The 25,279-nt window shown below is 43.2% G+C and overlaps 1 protein-coding gene across 4 annotated transcripts in view; it reads right to left on the bottom strand.

Moving 5' to 3' along the window:
- The window catches only part of INVS (inversin), a 154,802-nt gene that overhangs the window by 14,029 nt on the left and 115,494 nt on the right, over positions 1 to 25,279 (bottom strand). For 3 of the 4 annotated variants that reach the window (XM_032419020.1, XM_032419018.1, XM_032419022.1), the window contains 2 exons: positions 18,190 to 18,461; positions 2,036 to 2,753 (listed from right to left, as the gene is read on the bottom strand). In XM_032419020.1, coding sequence (XP_032274911.1) covers positions 2,036 to 2,753; positions 18,190 to 18,461 — 990 coding nt within the window. The remainder of the gene's footprint in view (positions 1 to 2,035; positions 2,754 to 18,189; positions 18,462 to 25,279) is intronic. The other variant, XM_032419021.1, reaches the window with a different exon arrangement.

Below are 25,279 nucleotides of genomic sequence, written 5' to 3'. Positions count from 1 at the left end.
CCACAGTCCTTTTGGGAATCAATGTCCCAGGTCTCAGAATTGCACAATGGTGCAGCCAGCGGGCTGTGTAATTGCCTCCCCAGATGGGCACACAGACTGTGAGCCCAGTGTTCTTGGGGGGAATGACTGAAGGCTCATTTGCTGCTATGGACACTTACGGACAGGACCTGTCAGCTTCTGACTCTTCAAAGAAGTCAAAAAACAGTCTGACGGGGAGGCATTTTGGCTGGGGATCCGCTGTGGGGCCTCATGTGGTAAACCCTGCTGGCTTGTTTAGATCCCAGGTTTCAGCCGAAATACTTAAAAGTTCCTCTGGGATGGTAGCCAGTGTGCGTCTGGTAGAACTCTGCAAGGAGGGGGAGCAAGAACCATTCCCATCTGTGGCTTCAGAGACAGACTCTCTCCGCTCCAAGCCAGCACTGGCCCTTCTTAGCTCTGTAACCTTGGCGGGTTGTTAACCTCTCTGTGCTTCAGCTTCCTCATCTGTGAAATGGGGACAAGAACAATATCTACCTCATAGGGTTATTGGGAGGATTAAATCAGTTAATACAGGTAAAACTACTTAGAACAGCACCTGGCGCAAGTGCTTAATCAATTAGCGACAGTAATAACATCATCTCCCTGTCACATTACCTTGACCAGTGTGAGCACCATCCATGCAGCCCTTCTGCTCCAGCCCGTTCTGAGGTGAAGAGCATGAGGCCTGCTTCCGCCACCGTGACCTTGACCACAGCAAACAGTACCTTTACCGAGAACGTATGGGAAAGGCCCTTGAGTCAGAGCTTCGAGTGCCTGATCTGCATCACTAGGACAAGTCGTTTTTCTTGAGACAATCTGCTTGCCTGAAAAATGGGGACACTGATCCCTACGGTGACAGCTTCCTGGGGTGGCTGGGAGAGGAAGGGGGATCAGGCGGGAGATGACTTTGTAAGGCCAGCGGCTCGAACAGACATGAGGATGCGCCGTAGCAGAGGCCGTGCCCGCGTGGAGCAGACCGCCCGGCTCCCGGCCAGGCAGCCCTTGGCACCATAGTCCCCGAGGCCTCGCCCCAGATCTCCCAAGAACCTCTCCCGCTCTCTCCCGCTCTCTCCGTCTGCCGACAGGAGCGTCTCTCTGGCCCTTTTATCTCCTGACGGGTGTTGACATGTGGCACACCTGTGCTCGCAGTGACTTACTTGCTTTGTTCCCCACGCCCTTCCTCTCTCTGGAGATGGAGGCCACCTGAGCCCCACCTGTGGGCAACGGCTCCAGCCCCCCCCAGACACCAGTCATGACGAAGGCCTCATCTAGATTTAGGCCCTAGTGGGGCCTGCAGATGAAGGAGATGATGAAATATGTGAAAAACTTGCAGCAAAGGACTCCTCCAGTCCTCCCATGATGACCCCCTGGAGGAATTTGTCTCCGTATGTCAGGACGCCTCCCCCACTACTCCTAGCCCCTACCCCAGAGTCCCAGCTTGGCAGGTCTTTTGCAGGGTTTTGTAATCTATGTCAGCCACTTAATCCACTATGACCAGGCCCTGGTTTAGGTACTCGGGCTATGACTAATTCCTGGGTAGTAAGGACATAAAAAGAAAAATAAAATATCTTACACGTGTACTGCTTTAGAATTCACAAAGTGCCCATGATCTCATTCTAGCAACCTGCCATATAAACAGGACCGGTGCAGCAATTACTAAATCCTGTTTTACGGATGAGAAAACAGAAGGTCAAAAAAAAAAAAAAAGAGGCCACGTTATTTGCAAAGGGAAACTCAGGCTTCCTGGTTACAAACTGAGGCTCTTTTCCTTTACACCAGGCTATCCTGGCGGCGTCCTGATTTTCTTGGCAAAACCATCTTCCAAATAGCTTATCAATGTAAATTACAAGGACCTACACATGAGTGAATTTTCTGGGCACACTCAGTAAAATTGGCCTTGTCCTGCCAGCACATGGAATTCACTAGAAGAACAGAGCACAGGGCATGTCACTTAGGACGTTAGGAGTATCAGGACAAGCAGAGATCCAGAGGAGCCGGTGCCCCTCCCTCATCCTACCTTCTCCAGGCCCGCTGGATGACTGCTGCCGCCTTGTTCTTTTTGCGAAACAGCTCTTTCCTGCTTCTTTCTTTCTGGATTATCTGCAGCCGCAGCTCTACGGGGAGAAGGCCAATATTCACACTCTGCCCAGAGAGGGGACCAGGTGCTGGATCAGTCTCCTTGGATATCTGAGTGTCCTCCCACAGGGTGGATGTTCCCGACTTCCTGACTCCTGACCTCAACACCTCTGTGTTCTGTGGCAAGTCTGAGCAGATGCCTCCTGCGAGCTTGTCCTGTGTCATTTTGTTTCTTGATGTTCGATGGTGGAGAGGATTCTGCCCAGCATGGACCACCTCCCCCTTGGCACTGCCAGGCCGGCTAGAACCAGCCGGGGAGTGCCTTCCTCCTCGGAGCTCTTGAACTCGTCTTTTCTGGGAGGCACATTTGGCCTTGGGTGCTGGGTCCTGCCGCCTGCTGGGTCTCCGGGGGCCATCCTGCCGTGGAAGGCTTGCAGCTGCCCAACTGGCATCCTCTCCTTCCTCGTCTGGCCCAGCCACCCTGATACAGGAAGGCTGCTTCAAGAAGCCTTTCCCCTTGTCACACTGCTGCTCACCAACTGTCTCACCTCTGGGCTTCTCAACAGAGGAGACTCCTGGATGTCTGTTTCCATCACTGCCTTCACTGGGGCGGAAGTGGACACAGGCAGATCGGCCTTTAGACTGTTCTCTGGGTGATTCTTGGGGAGACAAGGGAAAAGGGAAAGAGTATTTATTGTTCCAAACTTGCATAGTGGGGCAGTTCTGCTCATTTGTTCACGTAAAATACTCAGACTTGTCCTAGTAGCATCACCATGATAGTAGTGATTCTAATTAGGGGGGAAAAAAACTGTTTAGCTTCTATTTCTAGCAATGGAATGTTAGATAACCTGAAACCTTCCCACTACAATGCTGACTAAAATATAATAAACATTCTTTTACAAGCACCATAGTGCCTTCAAGAAAATAAAGGAAATCCAAAAACAAAGGAGAGGCCAAAAACAAAGGGAAAACTGAAAATCAGAGTGTTAAGTGTGTGAGCTGATCCAGCAACCGTCTGGGCAGGTAGTAATGGTGGAGTGGGCAACAGTGGGTCTTACTAAATATCTGACTGTGTTTTAATATCCAGATAAGGACAGAAAACAAGGTCTTGCAGGCAGGAAGTTAGCTAGAACCAAGACCCTGCATGAAGCCAGGACTCTTGAGGGGTTATATCCTTTGGGAAACTTAGCTTGGGTTCTGGATGGGGGAAAGAATCTCCCTTGAGAATTTGAAACTCAAGTCCTGTGCCTCACATGGGTTTCATATTCATTTATTCTCAACCCATAGAAAAAATTAATATAAAAACCAGTCTCAAGATGGTGGTACAGGATGCTTCACTGAAGCAAACACAGTTATTATTTTGACATGGCATTCCCTCAACTCAGGCCACACAGAGGGGTCCTTCTGAAAATGACTTCACAATCCAAAATTATAAAATGCATGAGGAGACAAGCTACCGTGAATGAGTTAACAGACACAACAGCAATATTAGATCAACAAGAACTTAGCTAATAAAACAGTGTATACATACACACATACCCATGCACATGAACTGATTAAACACAAAAGAATTTAAAAATATGGGAAAAGGATAGATTTGAAAAAGAACTAAATACAACCTCTGAAATGAAACATTTTAGACTCATATAAAAAGCAATGAAAGAACTTCTGCTTCTGTAATGGCAGAATTGAGGCATACTCACCACTGAGGACAATAGAAAAGCCAAACAAAATATTAAAAACCACCTGTCTGAAGGCATCAAAGAGCTAATAAGACAGAAAAAAATATGGGGCCAAGATGCAGGAGAATCAACAGAGATGAGCAAGGCATTTGGGGTCATATATTCCTAGGAGAATGGAATCATCCCCTCAAGGTTTGGAGGACAAAACCTGGAGTCCAGAACCTACCAAGAAGCATTCCTTTGGGTTGGAACCCTGGAGGGCTATATCTTAGGAGGAAAGGTGAGCTCATAGTAAATTGACCCTTGTAGGGACTGAGTGCAGCTTTGCATCATCTCAGTATTAGAAACTAGATTAAGGTTTGGATTGCTCAAACTTGGATTGCTCATGCTCCTAAATGTCTGCCAGAAGCCAGTGTAAATCCCTTCTGGAGGAATTACTATCATCCTAAGTCTCATGTTATTTCTCATGTAAATTTTTATATTAAATGTCTACCACTCAATCAAAAATATGCAGGCAGATAAAGAGACAAGATAGTATTCAAGGAGTGGGGGAGACAATAAAAACAGACATACAGGTTATCCAGATAATGTGTTTTCAGAAACAAACTTTAACCATTTTACAGTGCAAAGAAGTATCTAAACTATGCTATGCTTCATGTAAGACAAAGGGGAAATAAGGAAATATACTTGTATCTGCTCATTTGTATGAAAGAAATATAGAAAGGATAAACCAGAAACCGAAGAGATTGAGTACCTACTGTGATTGGGCAGGGAAGGGGGAGAAAGAGGGAAATGGGAACTAGGTAGTGGGGTGAGGGGGAGCAATACTTCTCTGTGTATATCTTTTTGTATAGTTCTGACTCTCAGAACCATTATAATGTTTCACATACACCACTAAAGCCCCAATTAATTAAACAAGATACCACTACACACCTATTAGATGGTGAAAACACAAAAAACACTGACAACACCAAGGCTGGTAAGGATGTGCAGCAGCAGGAACTCTCATACACTGCTGGTGGGAATGCAAGATGGCACAGCCACTTTGAAAGATAGGGTGGCAGTTCCTTACAAAACTGTTCTTACCAGACAATCCAGCAATTGTTCTCTTTGTTATTTACCCAAATGAATTTAAAACTTATGTCCACCCAAAACCCTGCACATGGATGTTTAGAGTAGCTTTATTCATAATTTCCAAAACTTGGAAGCAACCAAGATGTCCTTCAGTAGCTGAATAGATGACTAAATCGTGGTACATCCAGACAATGGAATATTATTCAGCACTAAAAAGAAATGAACTGAAAGGAAATGAAATAAAAATGAAATGAGTGCTAAACAGAAACGAGTTACCAAGCCATGGAGGATGTTCCTAAGTGAAATATTACTTCCCTTGTATGAATATTACTAGTGCATATTAGTAAGTGAAAGAAGCCAATCTGAAAAGGCTACCTATCGTATGATTCCAACTATATGACATTTTGGAAATGGGCAAAACTATGGAGGTAGTAAATGGATCAGTAGTTGCTAAGGGTTCAAGGGAGGGAAGGATACATAGGCAGAGCACAGGGGATTCTTAGGGCAATGTGATGGTTAATTTTATGTGTCAACTTTACTGGGATAAGGGGCACCCAGATAGCTGATAAAATATTTCTGCATGTGTCTGTGAGGATGTCTTGGAAAGAATTTGAATTGGTAACTGAGTACAGAAGATTGCCTTCACCAATGCAGGTGGGCAACATCTAGTCTGTGGAGGGCCTCAACAGAACAAAGGTGGAGGAAGGGCAGATTTGCTCTCTGCTTGAGCTGGACAAAGCTGCCCTTAGACAAAGCTGCCCAGGTGCTGCTACTTTTCAGGCTTTCAGACTTGGATCAGAACTTATACCATCAGCCCCTTCATCCCCCTGATTCTCAGGCCTTTGGACTCGGCCTCACACCATCTGCTCCCCTGGTTCTCGAGCCTTCAGATTCACTGAATCATACCACCAGCTTTCCTGGTTCTCCAGTTTGCAGGCAGCAGATCATGGGACTTCTCAACCTCCATAATCAAGTGAGCCAATTTCTAGAACAAACCTCCTCTTTTATATATATATCCTATTAGTTCTGTTTCTCTGGAGAACCCTGACTAATACAGGCAATGAAACTCTTCTGTATGGTGCCATAATGGTGGATATGAGTCATTATACATTTGTCAAAACCTATAGAATGTGCAACACCAGGCATGAAGTCTGATATAAACTGTGGACTTTGTGTGATAAGGATGTATCAATGTAGATTCATCAATTTTAACAAATGCACCACTCTGGTATAGGATGTTGAGTTGGGGAGTATGCGTGTGTTGGGGGCCAGGAGTGTATGGAAACTCTGCACTTTCTGCTCAATTTTGCTGTAAACCTAAAACTGCTCTAAAAAGTAAATTCTATTAAAAGGAAAAAACTAAGAGGTACAAACTTCCAGTTCCAAGATAAATAAGTCACAGGGATGAAAAATAAAGCATAGGAAATATAGTCAATATTATTATAATAGTGTTGTATGGTAACAGATGGTAGCTACACTTATGGTGAGCATTGCATAATGTATAGGATTGTCCAATCACTATGTTATAAACCTGAAACTAATGTATGTAACATTGTATGTCAACCATACTTCAATAAAAAAGGGGAAAAAAAAGAAAAATAATGAAGAGACTGCTGGATGATATTAGATCCTAAGTAGTGATGATAAAAATAATGTGATTTGGGTATTAATATAGATAGATCAGTTAGAAAGAATACAAAGCTAAAAATATACCCATATATAAAAATATATATAATAAAGATAGCATTTTTAATTTGTGGTGAGGAGCTGAGCTGCTTAGAGCCCCTGGATGTGAACCCAGAGAGAGATGCTGTACCCCTCCTGAAGCCATTACTCACAAAGTCCACTGCCAGTGTTGCAGCTCCAAGTATATGGCTCATTTCCATGTATATTATTGTATATTCCATGCAGATTATTTCATGTCTATGGCTAGAACAACTGCCTATCCTCTAAAAAGAAGTCATTAGATTCCAATATCACTATATAAAAAATTAAATTTGAAATAGTAAAAATCAGAAAACATATGTGTTTATTAGATCTTAAAGTGGGAAAAACCTTTTCTTAGGTAAAACCACAAGGATAAAAATCTCAAAAGAAAAAATTAAACAAAGAGTAAACTTAAAAAAAACATTCATTATATATGATAGACAAAGGTTACTATTCTTATTATATGCTAAGCTTTTAGAAATATTAAGAAAATGAAAAACCAATATAAAAATTGACAGAGTACATCAGTGAACAATCCAGAAAATAAATACACAGAGCCAGTAAAAATATGACAAAATTCCATCCTGCTAACTAGGATTCAATAAAATCACTATTTGCCTAAATGTTTAGAGAGAGTTTTTGGTTTTTTGCTTTTGAAAGGCTGAAATAACCTTTTGCAACCTTCCTGGAATGGAATTTGGCAGGATGTTTAAAGAGCCATAAAAATTAGAGATGTACACAAAAATGTGTATGAAAGGTTATTTAGCTCATATGTCCTACAACACAGACATGATTAAACAAATCATGCTGTACTCATGATTTGATATAATACTAAGCAGCTACTAACATTTTTGTTGAAAACAAGGAGATAATGTAAGAAGACCTCAAAATAGGATGCCCACTCTTCTCTGAAATAAAAAAAGGAAAGTTCTAGTAGATGGATTTGTACCAAAGTGATAAAAGTTGCTTATCTTAAGGAGGATTTTTATTTTTTCTTTGTTCTTTTCTGTTTTAAAATTATTTTGTAATGTACATTAACCACTTTCATAATTAGGAAAACACATCATTTTCTGTTTAAATAAAAAGTACCCCACTACAAAAAAAAAAAAAGCCCAACAATTAAAATCAACTAGGATGTGGGAAAGAACTCAAAGTGGATTATAAATAATAACAAACAAACCTAACTGTATTACAAATGAATTAGGTAACCACACTAAAAGGTGAAGAAAAGAACTGACCTAAGTAACTTTGTAAAAACATATTTTGGCTGGATACTGTAAGGACAAAAAGGACAAAAGAAATGTATGTGAGGGGCGCCTGGGTGGCTCAGTTGGTTGGGCGACTGCCTTCGGCTCAGGTCATGATCCTGGAGTCCCTGGATCGAGTCCCGCATCGGGCTCCCTGCTCGGCAGGGAGTCTGCTTCTCCCTCTGACCCTCCCCCCTCTCATGTGCTCTCTCTCTCAAATAAATAAATAAAATCTTTAAAAAAAAAAAAGAAAAGAAATGTATGTGAATACTGTGCTCTAGTTTGTAAGTTTGTCTCTCACAGGGATATGGGTTAGCAATTCTGAAACTGCTTTTATGTGTATACCAGGATTGAACAAATAAGCATATATATCCTAGATGATGGGAGCCAGGTCTTTCACTGTTGGAGGAAACACTTCAAATAAAGAGAAGAAAAGATAGAAAAATCGCTGCGGTGTTGAATGGAATTGGAGGTATCATGGATATGAACTCATGGTGTGTGTGTGTGTGTGTGTGTGTGTGTGTGATACACATACACACAGATAGATGCAGAAATAGATGTAAATAATTTTTAGCTCTGTCTGCTGAAAGGGCTTAGGAGCAACAGTACTCCAATAGTAATACGGCCACCTAGCACTCAGATTTTGGTTTCTAATACCATTCTTCAACAAAGGGAACCAGGGTTCTTTGGAGAAGTGGTTAATTCCAGGGCTCTGACTGGGGGAGAGATATGATGAGGTTTCATTTTGAAGAGACCAATCTGTTCACAGAGAGGAAAATGGATTAGGGGAGTCAGAGCAGATAAGTAAGACCAGTTAGGAAGCTACTACAATAGTCCAAGTTAGAGATGAAGGTAAGAAGATGTGAGGTAGAATATACGGTGGTGGAGGATGAGAGGGAGAAAACGGGTTTGAAAGATGTTTAGGAAGTCAATGAGACAAGAGCTGGTGACAGGTTGGGGACGGGCAGTAAAGGAAAAGGAAATAATCATTACTCCTGCACTGAATGTTCAGACGGATGAGTACATCATTAACCAACGCACAGAGCAGGCTTACATAAAATCTTCATCAGTCCTATCTCAGATAGGTTGAGTTTGGGATGCCTTTGGGACATCCAAGTGAGGCATAAGTAAATAATTAAATATACATAACTGGAACAAGGGAAGGAGGTCAGGGAGTCTTTGGCATACAGGTGGTAACTGAATTTTCTGTTAGCCATGTACACATACAAATGTAAGGGCCCACTTACGCCCACCAGTCATACCCGCTAGTTCTGGCAGCCCATATGGTGAGAAAGAAGATAACACCAGGGATGGCCCTTAAAACAGCAAGTTTCTCCTCCACTAGACTCTCCTGAAAACCACACTGACTCAAAGACAACTTTATCTCACCACCTCCCACAAGGAATCTGCTAGCAAGTCCTCTCAATTGCATCTCTCCAGTCCAGCCCTTACTCCTCGCCCTGCCACTGTGTCTTAGTGTAGGCCCTCCAAACCCATCCTCCACTCAGCCACAGTGATCCTCCTAAATATTACATCTCCTTCCTTCCCTACCTCTTGAAGAAGTAATAATTAGATTAGTTATAATAACAGCTCATATTTATAGAGTGCTTTAGGCACTGGGTTTACATCTTTCCATGGGTTATCACCATAATGTTCACAAATTTCTAAGACAGGCATTATCTTTTTTTTTTTTTTTTATAAATAAGGAAATGGAGGCTTAGAAGAGGTTAAGTAACTTGATCAGGATTATATAGGTAGTAAGTGATGGAGTCTAAATGTGAACCTAGTTCATTTGATTCTAAAGCTTGTGCACTCAGCCATCATGCTCTCCAAGCATTGTAAACAAGGGAAGAATTACTATGAGAGAGAAGAAAGAAATCACTTACTAAGAGATGTTGTTGGGCAAACCCCTCTTTCAGGGTCTCCATTTCCTGACTTGTATTGAAAAGGTTGTACTAGATGCTTTCTAAAGACACTCAAGCTCTAACATTCTCCATTTCTAAGAGATAGGATGAAGGAGAAAAAGAAGTGGCCCACATTTCCCATCTCTGGGTTCCTGCTGGTATGCCTACCCCTCAAGGTCTACACTGCATGAGCACTGATGAGTTGAAGCAGCTGTGACTCTTCTTTAGAATGTGGCCAAACAGAAAGTGGCTCGGGGTGCCCTCTGCCCAATTATGTTGGGGTTTCCCAGCAAGACTATACTGGAGAAGCTCCAGTCAATGGATATTCTTGATTCCCAAAAAATCTCCCTATTTTCCTTTGTACCCTGGTCTCTTAGGCAGGTAAATGAGGGCAAAGGCTGCCCATGAAACTGGAGCTCCTCCTCCTTACATCTGAATCAGGCTGATTGGCCTCCCTTCTATTTACTCTTCCCCAAAGTTTGGATGCTGGGTTTCTCTGAGACCCTATCTGTATATTTGAATCTGGCTCTTCCCAAAGGTCCCTATTCAGGACACCAGTGCCTGCCCTCAAAGGAATGAGGAGCTCCCCTGCTTCAGAATTATTTAGAATAGTGACTTTCAAATTTTTGACAAATCTGACATTGTGGCCCAGTATACTCATATTCATGTATGTACACACACACACCCCTCTGTGCATAGACATACAATAAAATTTATTACCTTTATTATGTGCAATATACTTTGATATATTTTTTTAAGATTTTATTTACTTATTTGACAGAGAGAGAGACAGCACAAGCAGAGGGAGTGGCAGACAGAGGGAGAGGGAAAAGCAGGCTTCCTGCTGTTCAGGGAACCTGATGGGCTCTGTCCCAGGACCCTGGGATCATGACCTGAGCCGAAGACAGACGCTTAATGACTGAGCCACCCAGGCGCCCCTACCTTGAGATTTTCTAATATAGTCTATTTCATGAAAATTATCCTGGTCCAATCCACTAAATTCATTTTATGAGCCATACATGGCTTGAAAATCATAAAACCATGTCCTAGATCACCTTTAAACTAGTCTGTGGAGGGCCTCAATAGAACAAAGGTGGAGGAAGGGCAGATTTGCTCTCTTTGCTTGAGCTGGGACAAAGCTGCCCTTAGACAAAGCTGCCCAGGTGCTGCTACTTTTCAGGCTTTCAGACTTGGATCAGAACTTATACCATCAGCCCCTCCAAGTGAGGAGAGAAAGTCTAACTAGCATCAGTGTAATTAAAGGACAAAAGGATTGGTTATTAAAAACTGAAACTTAGTGGGCTTTTCAGGATGTAAGATGACTGATTATCTGAATGTGATCAGATCCACAGTAGATCTGACTGGTCTTGTAGCATAAATGTCTCAAGGTGTTTTGGAGCACTCGGGTGGCTCGGTCAGTTAAGCATCCAACTCTTGATTTCAGCTCAGCTCATGATCTCAGGGTCGTGAGATAGAACCCCGTGTCAGGCTCCGTGCTCAGCGTGGAGGCTGCTTAAGATTCTGCCTCTCCTTCTCCCTCTGCCCCCCACCCATGCACTCTCTCTCTGTCTCAAAAAAAAAAAAAAAAAAAAAAGTCCCAAGGTGTTTTTTAATAAGCGGAAACAAAATTACCCTCTGTACTTGTAAAAAGTCTGAAATAACTGTGCTCCCCCTTCTCTCTGTTCTGTAGAGCACTGGATTAGGGGGAAAACACTGTCCATGTGAAATAACAGGGATTAAGTGTAATTCTTGTGGTACACAGTAAGCCCCAAACCCATCAAACTTTTAATGGGTGCTTTCTCAGAGGAGTCAGGTCAAGAAGTATTTACCTATGTAACCAATTTTCTGCTCACTGTTGTAAGAAATATGCTGATGGTATGGTCCTTAGCCCCAATTATAGTTAAGTGTGGCTGGTACATAGTGTGTATACATAGTGTGGGCTCAAAAACGTATCTGTTGAATGAATGCATTGCATGAGTGATTTAGTGAACTGAGTGGAAGCAAAGCTTTGCCATAAAATGGAACTCTGTTACAGAAAACATGAGTACACCTAATGAATACATTTCATGTCTTTTTTTTTTTTCTAAGATTGATTGATTTATTTTAGAGAGAGAGGGGGAGAGCAAGCACAGGGAGGGGCAGAGGGAGAGGGAGAGAGAAACTTTAGCAGACTCCTCCCAGAGCTCAGAGCTCAAACCTCTGGTTTGAAGATGTTTCTCTATCCCCTTGAATCTGGGCTGGCCTTGTGAACTGCTCTGATCAACAGAATGTGGTACAAGTGATAGGAAAGTTTTGAAGCCTAGGCCTCAAGAGAGCTTGTCACTTCTGGTTTTCTCTCTCTCAGAGCACTGCCCTGAGAACAACATGCAAGGAAGATGGTCTAACCTCCTGGAGGATGCAAGGTCATGTAGAAGAGATCCGAGACACCTCGGCCAATAGCCACCACCAATGGCCACATGTGTAAAGGAAGCCATCTTGGACTTTCTAGTTCCATCGGCCACATGAGTGAGCCCAAGTGACCACAGAATTGTGAGAAATAAGAAGTCGTTGTTTTAAGCCACTTAGTTTTGGGGGTAATTTGTTACGTCACTAGAGATAAACAACACAGAAACCAATAAGCTAAAAATGAGAGGTGCTGGCCTAACAAAACCCATAGCTTTGACTTAGGGACTGATGAGTGAACAGAAGCTGGGAAGGCAATAAAGAGACTATTACCAAAGGCTGAGAGAGCAGAGAGGAAATTGCTATTGGAGTTTGGAGAATGGTCAATGGTATTATTCAGTGGCAGAATAATTGGCAAAATGGGCAAAAGTTACCTGCAGTAACTCAGAAGACAGAAAACATATCTAATGAATTTGTAGGTATGGATTAGGAGAGTTCCAGGGGCAATAACTGAAGAAAATATCAACCAGCTTTTTTAGCTGCATGAGATAAGGTGTGGGTAGAAAGAAGTAAAATTAGGAAAGAACTGCTCAGTTTACAAGCAGAATCTAGAGGAAATACAAAGAGCCTAAAATGTGCCAGGTTAGCAAAGAAAGCTGTTTTGCATATTCATTCTTTCCAGCCAATGAAAGAATCTCTTAGTAAAATATGACTTAAGGATAAAGATCAAATCAGGAGTATTACTGTTCAACCCTTTATTAAGACCTCAAAAATATCTAAGATGGTACATTGTAAGGCACTGTAAGCTACACAAAAGAACATCTAAGAACTTCAAGGGCATTTTCCCACAGTAGCCTGAGCCACCCAAAGTAGAGAGAGGCCTGTTTGAGAAATAATTATGGATGTAGTTTTGGAACATGGAGTGAATCCAATCAGATTCATAGGGAACCCACGAAATTTTTTTTAAAGATTTTATTTATTTATTTGAGAGAGAAAGAAGCAGAGCACACGAGCAGAGGGAGGGGCAGAGGGAGAGGGAGAATCCCAAACAGACTCCTCGCTGAGCATGGAGCCTGATGTGGGGCTCAACCCCATGACCCTGAGATTATGACCTGAGCCAAAATCAGGAGTCAGATGCTTAACCGACTTAGCCACCCAGGTGCCCCTGAAACCCATGAAATTTCTGAGGTTATTGTATCACAAAGAGTATCACTAGCTTGAACTGCTGAGGCAGTTCAAAACTAACAGGAGCCTCTGGAACCTCAACTTCCTATAGGCAGGAAACAGGCTGAAGAAAGCTGTTTAGCTGCAAACGTCCACTATGTCTTATGGGAAAGGAAGATGTCTCAGAGAGCAGAACCAAGAACCCAGGTGGCAAAGCCAAGAGCCAAGGAGAATAATGGAATAGGAAACCACACACAGGGGTAAAACCATACCCTAATCAAGGAACATTCCATACTTCTATTACTGCTAATGTGTAACCAGTTGGCTTTCAGAATTGTTATGGACTAGTGCCTTGTATGTGCCTCTTATTTCTCCCCTTTTGAACAAAGGTGTCTACTGTGGTTATTCTGTTCCTGCCTCACCATTGCTTGTTGGGTGTGGAGAGGGGTTGATAATATGTGTTTTTGGTTGGCTAGTCCCTGAACTGGAAAGATTCACATCTGGGGAATCTATTTATTTATTTATTTATTTAATTTTATTTTTAAATTTATTTGACACAGAGAGGGAGAGCACACATAGAGGGAGCAGCAGGCAGAGGGAGAGGGAGAAGCAGGCTTTCTACCGATGCGGGGCTCGATCCCAGGACCCTGGGATTATGACCTGAGCCAAAGGCAGACGCTTAACTGACTGAGACACCCAGGCGCTCCACACCTGGGGAATTTTGACAACATCTGGACATGACATAGGTCTCAAGATCCCAAACTTCAAGCTTGATGTGATAACTGAGATGACATTTTGGGGTCCTGAGATAATTTTGAGAATATTGTGCATGTGGGAGGAATGTGAATAATCTGTGACCAAAAAGGAACTGTGATAGATTCTTTAATAGTAAAAAATTGCTCCCATCCTAGTATGCACAAAAGTAGAGTATATTTCTCCATATCATTTAGTCTGGGCTGGGCATATAACTTGCTTTGACCAATAGAATGTAGCATGGACATTCTGGAGCCTATTCCACAAGAGGTATTGTGGCTTCTGCCTCTGCTTTCTTAGAATGATGCCCTGAGACCACTGTGTAGGGAGGCCAGTCTAGCCTAATGGAGGATGAAAGGCCATATAAAGCAGAGTCAAGGAATCCCAGCTCATAGCCAGTATCATCTGCCAGACATTTAAGTCAGTCTATCTTAGACCATCCACTTCAACTGACCCTCCACCTGCATGTAGCCACATGAGAGAGAACGGGTAAAACTGTAGAGGAACTGCCCAGCCGGCCCACAGAATCATGAGAAATAATAAATTGTTGTTCTAAGCCACTTAGTTTTAGTGTAGTTTTTGTTTTTGTTTTTTGTTTGTTTTTTACATAGCAGCATATAATGGAAACCACTCTGATCTTATGAGGATCTTGTAATCTATTGGAAAAAACAGCCAAGCCAGTAATAACAGTAAAAGGTGATGATCTTCCTAATATGGAAGTACAGAAGACCTATGGGAACGTATAGCAGGAAGATGAAGCCTTGTTTCATGGGGAGGGATGGCTGTGTAGAGGAAGTAACATTCATCCCGAGATCAGAAAAATAAGAGGCACTTTTATCCATATGAATGGGGGAGTGTAATATGCAGTGACCTCAAGCTAAGAAAGAATTTGAGGAAATTCGATGTGGTTGTTACATCACGGGAGTCTAGTTAACACTAGCTGAATGAATAAATGAATGAGTATATAACAAAGCATCAGACCTCCTTAAGGTATACATTGCTGATGCATTATCACTGTAAAGTGGGTTATGGAATTACATTCTGGATATGTTTGTGGCCGTTCACGTGTACTTTTATGTAGCTGTTCTTGGCTAGATCATCAGTGTGGTTTAATAACAGTAGTTACTGAAGACCTAGTACAAGTCATGGGCTATAATAAGATTCTACATTAATTATTTGATTTCTCTTCATAACTGCCTTGCAGGGTAGAGAGTATGCACTCATTTTTTTCTTATTTGCAAATGAAATATAGTTGACACAACGTTACATTAGCTTTGGGCATACAGCATGGTGATTTGTTATGCTGTGCTCACACAGGTACAGCTACCATCTGTCATCAGAGGCACTATGATAATACCCTTAACTGCATGCCCTGCGCTGTACCGTCCTTCCCCGTGACTTGTTCATTCCATAACTGAAACCCATACTTCCCACACCCCATCACCCATTCCGCCCATCGTCCCACTCCCCTCCTCTCTGGCAACCATCAGTTTGTTCCCTGTATTTATGAATCTATTTCTGCTTGTTTGTTCATTTGTTGTTTTTTGAGTATTCCTTCCCCCACCCCATTTTATGGGTAAGGAAATTAAGGTTCAGAGAGAGAGAATGAATTGTCCAAGCCCTGAATTGGGTCACCATGAGATTTCATAGACTCTTTCTGGGGTCCAAAAGGTCAAAACTATTTTTATAATACTACTAAGACATTATTTGCCTTTTTCACTATGTTGACCTTTGCACTTAGAGTTCTGGAGGGCTCTCACTGTTCCTTAATTTGTAAGAATGGCTCAATATGCTTAAATTGCTCTGGGCAAATGATATAATTTATGCAGAATATCTGTTTTCCTTCTGGGAGTCTGGATTTGTAGTATATGCTAGGCAGAGGATACTTATGTAACTGACCCCAATAAAAATCCTGGAGTCCTAAGTTTAGGTGTGTTTTCCTGGTAGAAAAAAGGCTAACTAGTTGTTACAATTCATTGCTGGAGATGTCCACAATAGCCAAACTATGGAAAGAGCCTAGATGTCCATCAACAGATGAATGGATAAAGAAGATGTGGTATATATATATATATATATATATATATATATATATATATATTCAATGGAATATTATGCAGCCATCAAAAAGAGAAATCTTGCCATTTGCAATGACGTGGATGGAACTAAAGGGTATTATGCTAAGTGAAATAAGTCAGTCAGAGAAAGACAAGTATCATATGATCTCACTGATACGAGGAATTTGAGAAACAAGACAGAGGATCATAGGGGAAGAGAGGGAAAAATGAAACAAGATGAAACCAGAGAGGAAGACAAACTATGAGACTCTTAATCTCAGGAAACAAACTGAGGGTTGCTGGAGTGGTGGGGGGTGGGAGAGATGGGGTGGCTGGGTGATGGACATTGGGGGAGGGTATGTGCTATGGTGAGAGCTGTGAATTGTGTAAGACTGATGAATCACAGACCTGTACCCCTGAAACAAATAATATATTATATGTTAATAAAAAAATAAAGCAAAAGAAATAGAAAAAAAAATCATTGCTGGAGGAATTCATCATGTCTTGTGTGATTCCACTGGGAGAAGACTCTTGGAAATTTGCACCTGGTTTCTTCCAGACTTTGCTCCATGTGCCTCTTCCCTTTGTTGATCTTGATTTGTATCCCTTTGTTATAAAAGATCCTAGCTGTGAATACAAATATATGCTGAGTCTTGTGAGTACTCTTAGCAAATTACTAAACTTTGCAGGGGGGAGTCTTGGGGATCCCCAACATACTAAGCAAAATCCAAATAGGATAAATTCCAAGAATCCACACCAAGACACATCATGTTAAACTGAAAACCAAAGATAAAGAAAAATCTTGAAAGCAGCCAGAGAGCAGTGACATGTTATGTAGAAACATTACCGAGGAACACCAATTTGATCAACAGTGGATTTCTCGTCTGAAACCATGGAAGCCAGAAGTGGCACAGCCTCTTTCAAGTGTGGGAAGGAAAGACCTGCTAAGTGTGCATTCTGGATCTGGCTTATCAACTCTTCAGGAATGAAATCAAAACATTCTCAGGCAGGGACGCCTGGGTGGCTCAGTCGGTTAAGCGTCTGCCTTCAGCTCAGATCAGGATCCCAGGGTCCTGGGATCGAGCCCCACAACAGGCTCCCTGCTCACTGGGGAGTCTGCTCCTCCCTCTGCCTCTCCACCTGCTTGTGTTCCCTCTTTCTCTCTCTCTGGCAAATAAATAAATAAAATCTTTAAAAAAGAAAAAAACATTCTCAGACAAAGGAAAACTTAAAGAATTTGTGGCTAGTGGAGCTACTCTTAAATAATGGCCATAGAAGTTTCTTCAAACAGAAAGAAAATGATAAAAGAGGGAATCTAGTGCACTGGGAAGGAGGACAAAACGAGAAAAAGAGAACTATGGGTACATAGAAGAGATGATCCTTTTCCTTGTGGTGTTTATAAATTATATTTGATGACTGAAACAAAAATTATAATACCATCTGGTACCCAATCAATGATATTTAAAAATGGGGAAGGTCAAGGTACCTAAATGGAAGTGAGGTTTCCACATTTCACTCAAAGTGGTAAAATATTGGTACTAGTTATAAGAAGTCCCTTATAACTTATATATTATACATTATACATATAAGTATATGGTAATACTCACAGCAACCACCACAAAAGCTGTAGAAAGAGATATACTCAAAACCACTATCAGTCAATCAAGATGGAACCCTAAAAGATGTTCAAGTACCCTACAGGAAGGGGAAAAAATTTAAAAAAAACAAAACAAAAAACAGGGATAAGGGAGTGCCTGGGTGGCTCAGTTGTTAAGCATCTGCCTTCGGCTCAGGTCATGATCCCAGGGTCCTGGGATCGAGCCTCGCATCGGGCTCCCTGCTCGGCGGGAAGCCTGCTTCTCCCTCTCCTACTCCCCCTGCTTGTGTTCCCTCTCTCGCTGTGTCTCTCTCTGTCAAATAAATAAATAAATAAAATCTTTAAAAAACAAAACAAAACAAAACAAAACAAACCAGGGATGAGAACCAGAGGAAATAAATAGAAATAAATAATAAAATGGCAGTCTTCGGTGCTGACATAATTACCTTAAATGTAAATGGACTAAATACACCAATCAAGAGAGCCCACAGTCCGTGGGTTGGCATCAAGTAACAAAGGCAATACACGTACCGTTTGGCTTTCTGGGGTCTGTTCCCTGCACATCTGGGCAAAGATGCTGCTCCCTCTGGGGGGCTCTGCCTGGAGATCCTCCACAGGCTCTCCCCTCAGGGTCCTGGGCTGTGTCGCTGGTGGGAGGCTGTTTGCTGGGGGCCTGGCTCTGCCCGTGGGGCTCAGCCTGGGTGTTGGGCAGACAGGGAAGGGCTTGGGGTCTGCAGGAATCTGGGCTCAGCCTTCCCTTCTGCTGTTCTGCCTCCCTTCGTTTGTTTTCTTCCTCTCGCTTCCTGGAAGCAAAGCCAAGGAGGCAGAGGAAAAAAATTAAAAGACTGTTACCCATTCAAATGTTCCTGAGTGAGATTTAGATGTTATGAGAAGCTACCACATCACAGGAGGGGCTTGGAAATTCACAGTTTTCACAATTTCACAATTTTTGGTCTTTTCTCCAGACCTTATAGCTCAAAAGATGATGGAGCTGAAAACAATTTTACAGATCAGACTTTGCCCAGTTGGGACACACATGATGGAAAACTCTATGTTTGTGAGACAGGACACAATCCTAAGGTGTTGTGTGCCCAAGCCTGTGTGGGATCCCTGCAGCTACACGTAGGCCTTTTTCTCCTATTCCAGAAAGCACATCAGAATGCGACTGAGCATGCCAGTCACAGGGATAACCTTTAATCTTCTCTATTTATTAAAAAAGACCATGGCAAGCCTTATGATTTATATGAAACAATTACTTACAAAGCACCTCACAGCGGATAATAACACGCCTGTGAGTTGCAACACGGCTAATGAGGCAAACCCACTCATTTTGTAGATGAGGTCCAGAAGGTAGGATGATTTTCAAAAAGTCATACACAAGTCCTGGTGGCGAGACTGGTCCCTGTGGAGAGCAACAGTCCGTTGCTGGCCAGGGAGCTGGCCAGGCGGGGCCGGGCCGAGGAATGAGTGGCAGCGGGAGGAGGAGGGGGATGGGTCTGAGGCAGCCCAGGTCCAGAAAGGGGCAAGTTGCTTGAGGACGAAGGGGCTGAGTTCAGGACACGATTGACCAATAGCATTAATTGCTAGGGATTTCCAAGGGAAAGAAAGGGGGAAGAAAAAGAACATTTACTGAGCCTCTCCTGTGCTGGGCCCCGAGGGTCACAGGGTACACCCATCCCTGGAGGAAACTTGATTTCAGAGGAGACAGCTAGGAAAAAAGGACCTAACAAACGATGGGAGAAATGTTATACTTGTGAGCTTACACAGAGCGGATAGTGATTAATATTGTCTGGAGGAGTCCAGAAGCTCCCAGCTGCTGATTCTCAAAGATGTGGAGAGGTTTGCCAGGCAGATGCGGTGGGAATGAGGACTTCAGTGTGGGGAGCAGTTTGGGCAAAGGCACGGGGCGTGGGAAAACGGGGTCTGTTTGCCTCCTATCTTCGAACAGTGCTTGCTGTCCACAGCAGGCGCCCCATGTGTACCCCATGCACACGTGCAGCTCAGGTGACCCAGTTACCGCGCAGGAAGAGAATCAGGGGGCCACATAAAGGTTCGGCTTAAAGTAGAATGATCAGGGCCGTAGTGGAGAGAAGCCCACACTGGGAAGTATAAGAACTTTTCTATTCCTGCCCCTGCCAAGAACTACAAAATGATACCGAGCCAATTACTTTCCTGTTGGAGACTCAGTTTCCCCAGGTCTAACACTTGTATGATAGTTTATAACCTGGAATTGATTTAGGGGTCTGTTTGGAAGCCAGATGTCTTTATAAAATCTGGGGTATCCTTTGTAACGAGATAGGTTTCTTTTATTGTAATAGCTGGTATCAGAGTCCCTCTTGCGGGGGTGGGGGGGTGAGGGGGTGGGGGATGGGGCTTGTTTAGAAAAACATTTTAATCAGCTTGGGAAAAGAATGGAAGGCTGATAGCTGGTGAGACCTTCAGGGCCTATGTGGCGATTGGCCCTGAGGAGGGGAGGGCTGCTCCTGACGAAAAGGGAATGTGTTTGAAGCTCCTGACAGGGAGAGAGGAGATGAAAGAACCAGAGAGAAAGGAGGGGGAAGAAAGAGAAGAGGAAAGGCTGGGTATTATGTATAGCGAGGGCCAGGCCAAAGAGAACCCTCCACGGGGAGCTAATGGACAAGGACTTTAGGTCTGTGCTCCTCACACTTTAACAAACAGAGTCTCCTGAGATCTCGTTAAAATCTAGATTTTGATTTAGCAAGTGTGGGGTGGGGCTCAAGATTCTGCATTTCTTTCTTTTTTTTTTTTTTTTTAAGATTTTATTTATTTATTTGAGAGAGAGAGTGAGAGAGAGCATGAGAGGGGAGAGGGTCAGAGGGAGAAGCAGACTCCCCACTGAGTGGGGAGCCCGATGTGGGACTCGATCCTGGTACTCCAGGATCATGACCTGAGCCAAAGGCAGTCGCTTAACCAACTGAGCCAGCCAGGCGCCCAGGATTCTGCATTTCTAACAAGCACCCAGGTTATAGAGGTGTTGCTGGTCCTCTGAACCACCTTGAGTCGCAAGGCTTAAGACAAAAGAAAAGTTTCATATGGACTGTTTTTTGTTTTGTTTTGTTTTGTTTTGTTTTTTATTTTTATTTTTTTTAAAGATTTTATTTATTTATTTGAAAGAGAGAGACACAGTGAGAGAGGGAACACAAGCAGGGGGAGTGGGAGAGGGAGAAGCAGGCTTCCCGCGGAGCAGGGAGCCTGATGTGGGGCTCGATCCCAGGACCCTGTGATCATGACCTGAGCCGAAGGCAGACGCTTAACGACTGAGCCACCCAGGCGCCCCTTGTTTTGTTTTTTAGAGAGAGTGGGTGCAGGGAGGGGGGCACAGAGGGAGAGAGAGAAAGAATCTTAAGCAGGCTCCACCCTCCATGCGGGACTAGATCTTGAGACCCTGAGATCATGACCCAAGCTGATACCGAGTCGGGACGCTTAACCGACTGAGCCACCCAGGCGCTCTTCATATGGACCGTTAACTATACCATGAAGGGATATGAAATGCAATTCTCCTCAATGACACCAACTTTTGGTAAGGTCTACCAGGCTCCTACGTGCTTTTTTATAAGCAACCTGACAAGCTGCAGAGCTAAGATACCAGACGGGGAAGCAATAAACAAGAGTGAGGCAGAGACCCTAAGCCTCCAAGAAGTCAGAGAATTCAGATTTTCACAGGCTGTGTGATTTGAGGCAATGTTTATTTAGATCTCAAGAGACAGAGAAGACCCAGGTGACAGATATCTAGGTTACACTTTGATATAAAGCCTTGTCAACCTAACTTCCCCTTCGGAAGGTCTTTTGTCCCGTGGTGAAGCCCCTGATCTGGGGCTCAAGCTTGCTTATCTCATCATTTCCCACTAAGTCCCATTCCTAGCAAGAGTGGCCAGATGGGTTGTGCTAAGTCCGGTTTCATCTGACTCTGGTTTTGTCACACACTTTGCCAAGTGCTGACACCTGAGCGTGCAGCCCTGCAATCGACAGGCTGGCTGGACAGCCTGTCATCATCAGTGCCTGAGAGTCATATGGAGGTTAGCAGGTGCCATTTCAGTGTGAGCTGTCTGGGAGAAGGCTGCTTTTCGGAAGAAGGTGGAAGCATCTGGGTGGCTGAAGTGCCGCTAATTGATGGAACAGCCTTGCTCCTGGCAGGCAGGGGGACGGCTGCTCTTTTTACGAGCACTGATGAAGAGAACTGCTCTAAGAGAATATTGGTCCTTCAGACAGACACACACGTGCAGTTGTCTGGCTTGGCATCTACATGGATCTCGCTGCCATTAAGAAGGGCTCAGAGGTGATAAATTAGACTTTTGTTATTTGAGTGGTCATTTCTCTCTCTTTTGGGAACCCAAACAGCTTTCCTTTTCAATTCCAAGAAGCCGCTTCCAATCAGGTCCTGGGCAAACCCTGTTACTGCAGACCTTTCTGGGCCTCCAACGGAGGCAGCTATAGGACCAATAGGGCATCCAGCCTTTTAGAGTGATCAGGATGTCCACGGAGCAAGGGCGCTCTGTCTTCTGAAAGCTTCGTTGGAAGGGGAAATTTGCAGGAAGGTGTTTTTTTCAGTTTGGTAGAACTAAGTAAAGCAGATTTGGAAGGAAGAATGTAATGATCAGAATATATACTAGATCCTATGAATAGAAATAAATTAGTGTTTAAAAAATTGATGCATTTTAAAAAAATCTTTGGGCAGCCCATGGCCCACAACTGTGCAGTTCTCCAGAGCTGTGTCTCTTGATATAAAAGTAGTGATCGTTGCAGAAAAGCGGGTGGGATTAGAACCGGGACTATGCATAACCTGCATCCTATTTACATATTGCTGCCTTAAAACAACAGGAACACACACACACACACACACACACACCCGTGTGCGCTACAGCCCAAGAGCAGAACGTGAGCCTATGTGTATGTGTCCCTGGGGAATAAGGTCCAGCTCCACTGCTCGTGGTGTGAGTACAAAGGAATCTCAATTTATTCATTTTTATTTGGTAGATAAGGAAACTGAGACAAAGAGATAAGTGACTTACCCATGACTACATGGTAAACTACAGACAGCTGAGCTAGACCTCAGCTCTTCACCCTTCCCTGTACAATTGACCTCAGTGACAGAGTTGTTTTTTAAAATTTCACTTAATATTTTTCTATCATTTAAAAAATGAATTGGGTCAGGGGCGCCTGGGTGGCTCAGTTGGCTAAGTGTCCGACTCTTGATTTTGGCTCAGATCATGATCTTGGCTCAGGTCATAATCTCAGGGTCATGAGACTGAGCCCCACATTGGGCTCTGCGCTGGGCGTGCAGCCTGCTTGAGATTCTCCCTCTTCCTCTGCCCCTGCTCCCCCGCCACCTCCACCTCCACTTCTAAAAAAAAAAAAAGAAAGAAAGAAAGAATGAGTTGGGTCATATGAGGAAACTGGTAATATCACTTCAGAGTAGCCATTAACAGCATTTCAAATGCTTTGGAGGTAGCTTTTAGTTCTAAACTCTTAGACTCAGTAATTGTCCTGAAATTTAAGTGTTTTTTTCTCCAACTAATTTCCTACAGAATGTTGAAGACCTAGTAATCTTCATGGGGGTTATGTTATAAACTTGACCTATTTTTGTCAAGTTTGGAAACAAATACCAGAGAAAGAACCAATGCTATTCTAGTTTATATGAAAAATTAAAGAGAAAAAAAAATCCTGTCTACGCACAGCAAGTAACATTTTAGCAGGAAATTTCCTAACGTGGCGGAATCTTAATGCATAAAATAGTCCTGCCTTGTCCTCTCTTTTTTTCTATTATCTTAAGGGAAATTGACCAGACAACAGTTTTTGATGGGCTGCCAATTAGTCTGGTTTGTACTGTCTTGTCTTTTTTTTAAAGAGTTTTTATTTTTTTATTAGGGAGAGAGTACAAGCAAGGGGAGTGGCAGGCAGAGGGAGAAGGAGAAGAAGGCTCCCTGCTCAGCAGGGAGCCCTATGTGGGGCTCGATCTCAGGACTCTGGGATCATGACCTGAGCCAAAGGCAGATGCTTAACCGTCTGAGCCACCCAGGTACCCCTTTTTTTTTTTTTAAAGATTTTTTATTTTTTTATGTACTCTCTTTTCTGGAACAAGGTTTGCATCTCTGCAGAGGATCACAGTATAAAAAAGTGAGAAAGTCAACTGAAGATGAGGTCCTTGACAATGTCCATTTCAGGTCCTGTGCATCACAGAGCAAAGAAAGCCTCCAAACTGTGGGCTGAAGGAATGGGGTGTATTACCCTAGGGAGAAAAAATATAAGGGCCACATTGCTCCTGCTCCTCTGAAGGACCACCAGGAGGCAGCGACATGGCCTGGGGTCCCCCAAAAACCAGACCTGAGTCCCAAGGATGGGGATTTCTATAAATGAGCAGCCTAGATGACAACTGCAGAAATGGGTCAATAAGAAACTCAGTGATCAAAAGTTTGCTTGGGGGGGCCTGGGTGGCTCAGTTGGTTGGGCGTCTGCCTTCTGCCTGGGTCATGATCCCAGGGTCCTGGGATTGAATCCTGTGTCCCACTCCCTGCTCAGTGGGGAGTCTGCTTCTCCCTTTGCCCCTCCCTACCACTCATGCTCTCTCTCTCTCTCACAAAAATAAATAAATAAAATCTTTAAAAAAAAAAGATTGCTTGATGTGCAGTCAGATCAAGGGCCATAATTTAAATGACCTGAACATCCAGTGGTTTCAGCATCTCAGGACTGGGTGTGCTTGTTTGCACAATGTAGCACAGACCTGCCCCTGGGCCTGGACACTGAGTGTCCTGGAAGGTGATGCTGTTTTCTACTCTCCGATGTGGCTTCCATAGAGAGTTGTATTTGCCCAGCTTTGACAAGAAGAAATTAATTCTGTCAGAGACTGCAGAAAGAAGCAGGCTCTTTTCCATTGCAGAGGAGTATTCAAGTTGCCATTGCTAGGAAAGCAGGACCTCAGAGATTTGAAAGATGGGATTAAAATGGCTCTCATAGAAAAGGGACGTCTACTTAGCAAGTCCTGTTGTACCAATTTCACTGGGCTTTGCCCTCATGACATTCTTGTTTATAGTCTTGGTGTAGGCTTGGAACCAACTAATTTTCTTACTTTTCTCAAAAATGTAGGAGGAACTTGGTGCACTCTACCATGTTAGTTAACTCTGAGAGTAATAGGAAGATTTTTTATTAAACTGTGTTGCAGAATGGATGATGGTGGCTTGGCACCACTCTTTCAACAATTCCTGGAAACAATACTGGAACAACTGAAGGAGCACTGTGGTAAGAGAAAAACTGACTAGGGGCCTGGTTCTGGTTACACTTACGGGCAGAAGTAAAAGAAAATAAAACATTTAAAAAAAGAAGCAGGGCTGTTCCATGCTGGCCTATCAAGATGGGGGCTAGCAGCTGGAGACAGCCTCCAGTGTAAGTATGGCTGGTAGGAACCCTGGCTTAGGGTAGGGCTGAGATTCCTGTGCCGTCTTTCTCCTTTACTAGTTGTGATTTCAGGAACGTTAAGCTCTGTGAAACCCCATCGGTGAAATGAGATTAAGGATAACTGCCCTGTCTACCTTACCAAATGATTGGGTAGATTTAATGAATTACCTAACACGTAAGAACTTTGTAAGCTGTAAAGCACTATATGAAT

The sequence above is a fragment of the Phoca vitulina genome, unplaced genomic scaffold (genome assembly GCF_004348235.1).
Source record: "Phoca vitulina isolate PV1807 unplaced genomic scaffold, GSC_HSeal_1.0 scaffold21, whole genome shotgun sequence".
NCBI lineage: Eukaryota > Metazoa > Chordata > Mammalia > Carnivora > Phocidae > Phoca > Phoca vitulina.
The sequence above is the reverse complement of the archived record's forward strand: the minus strand, read 5'-3'. Positions and strand labels throughout refer to the sequence as shown.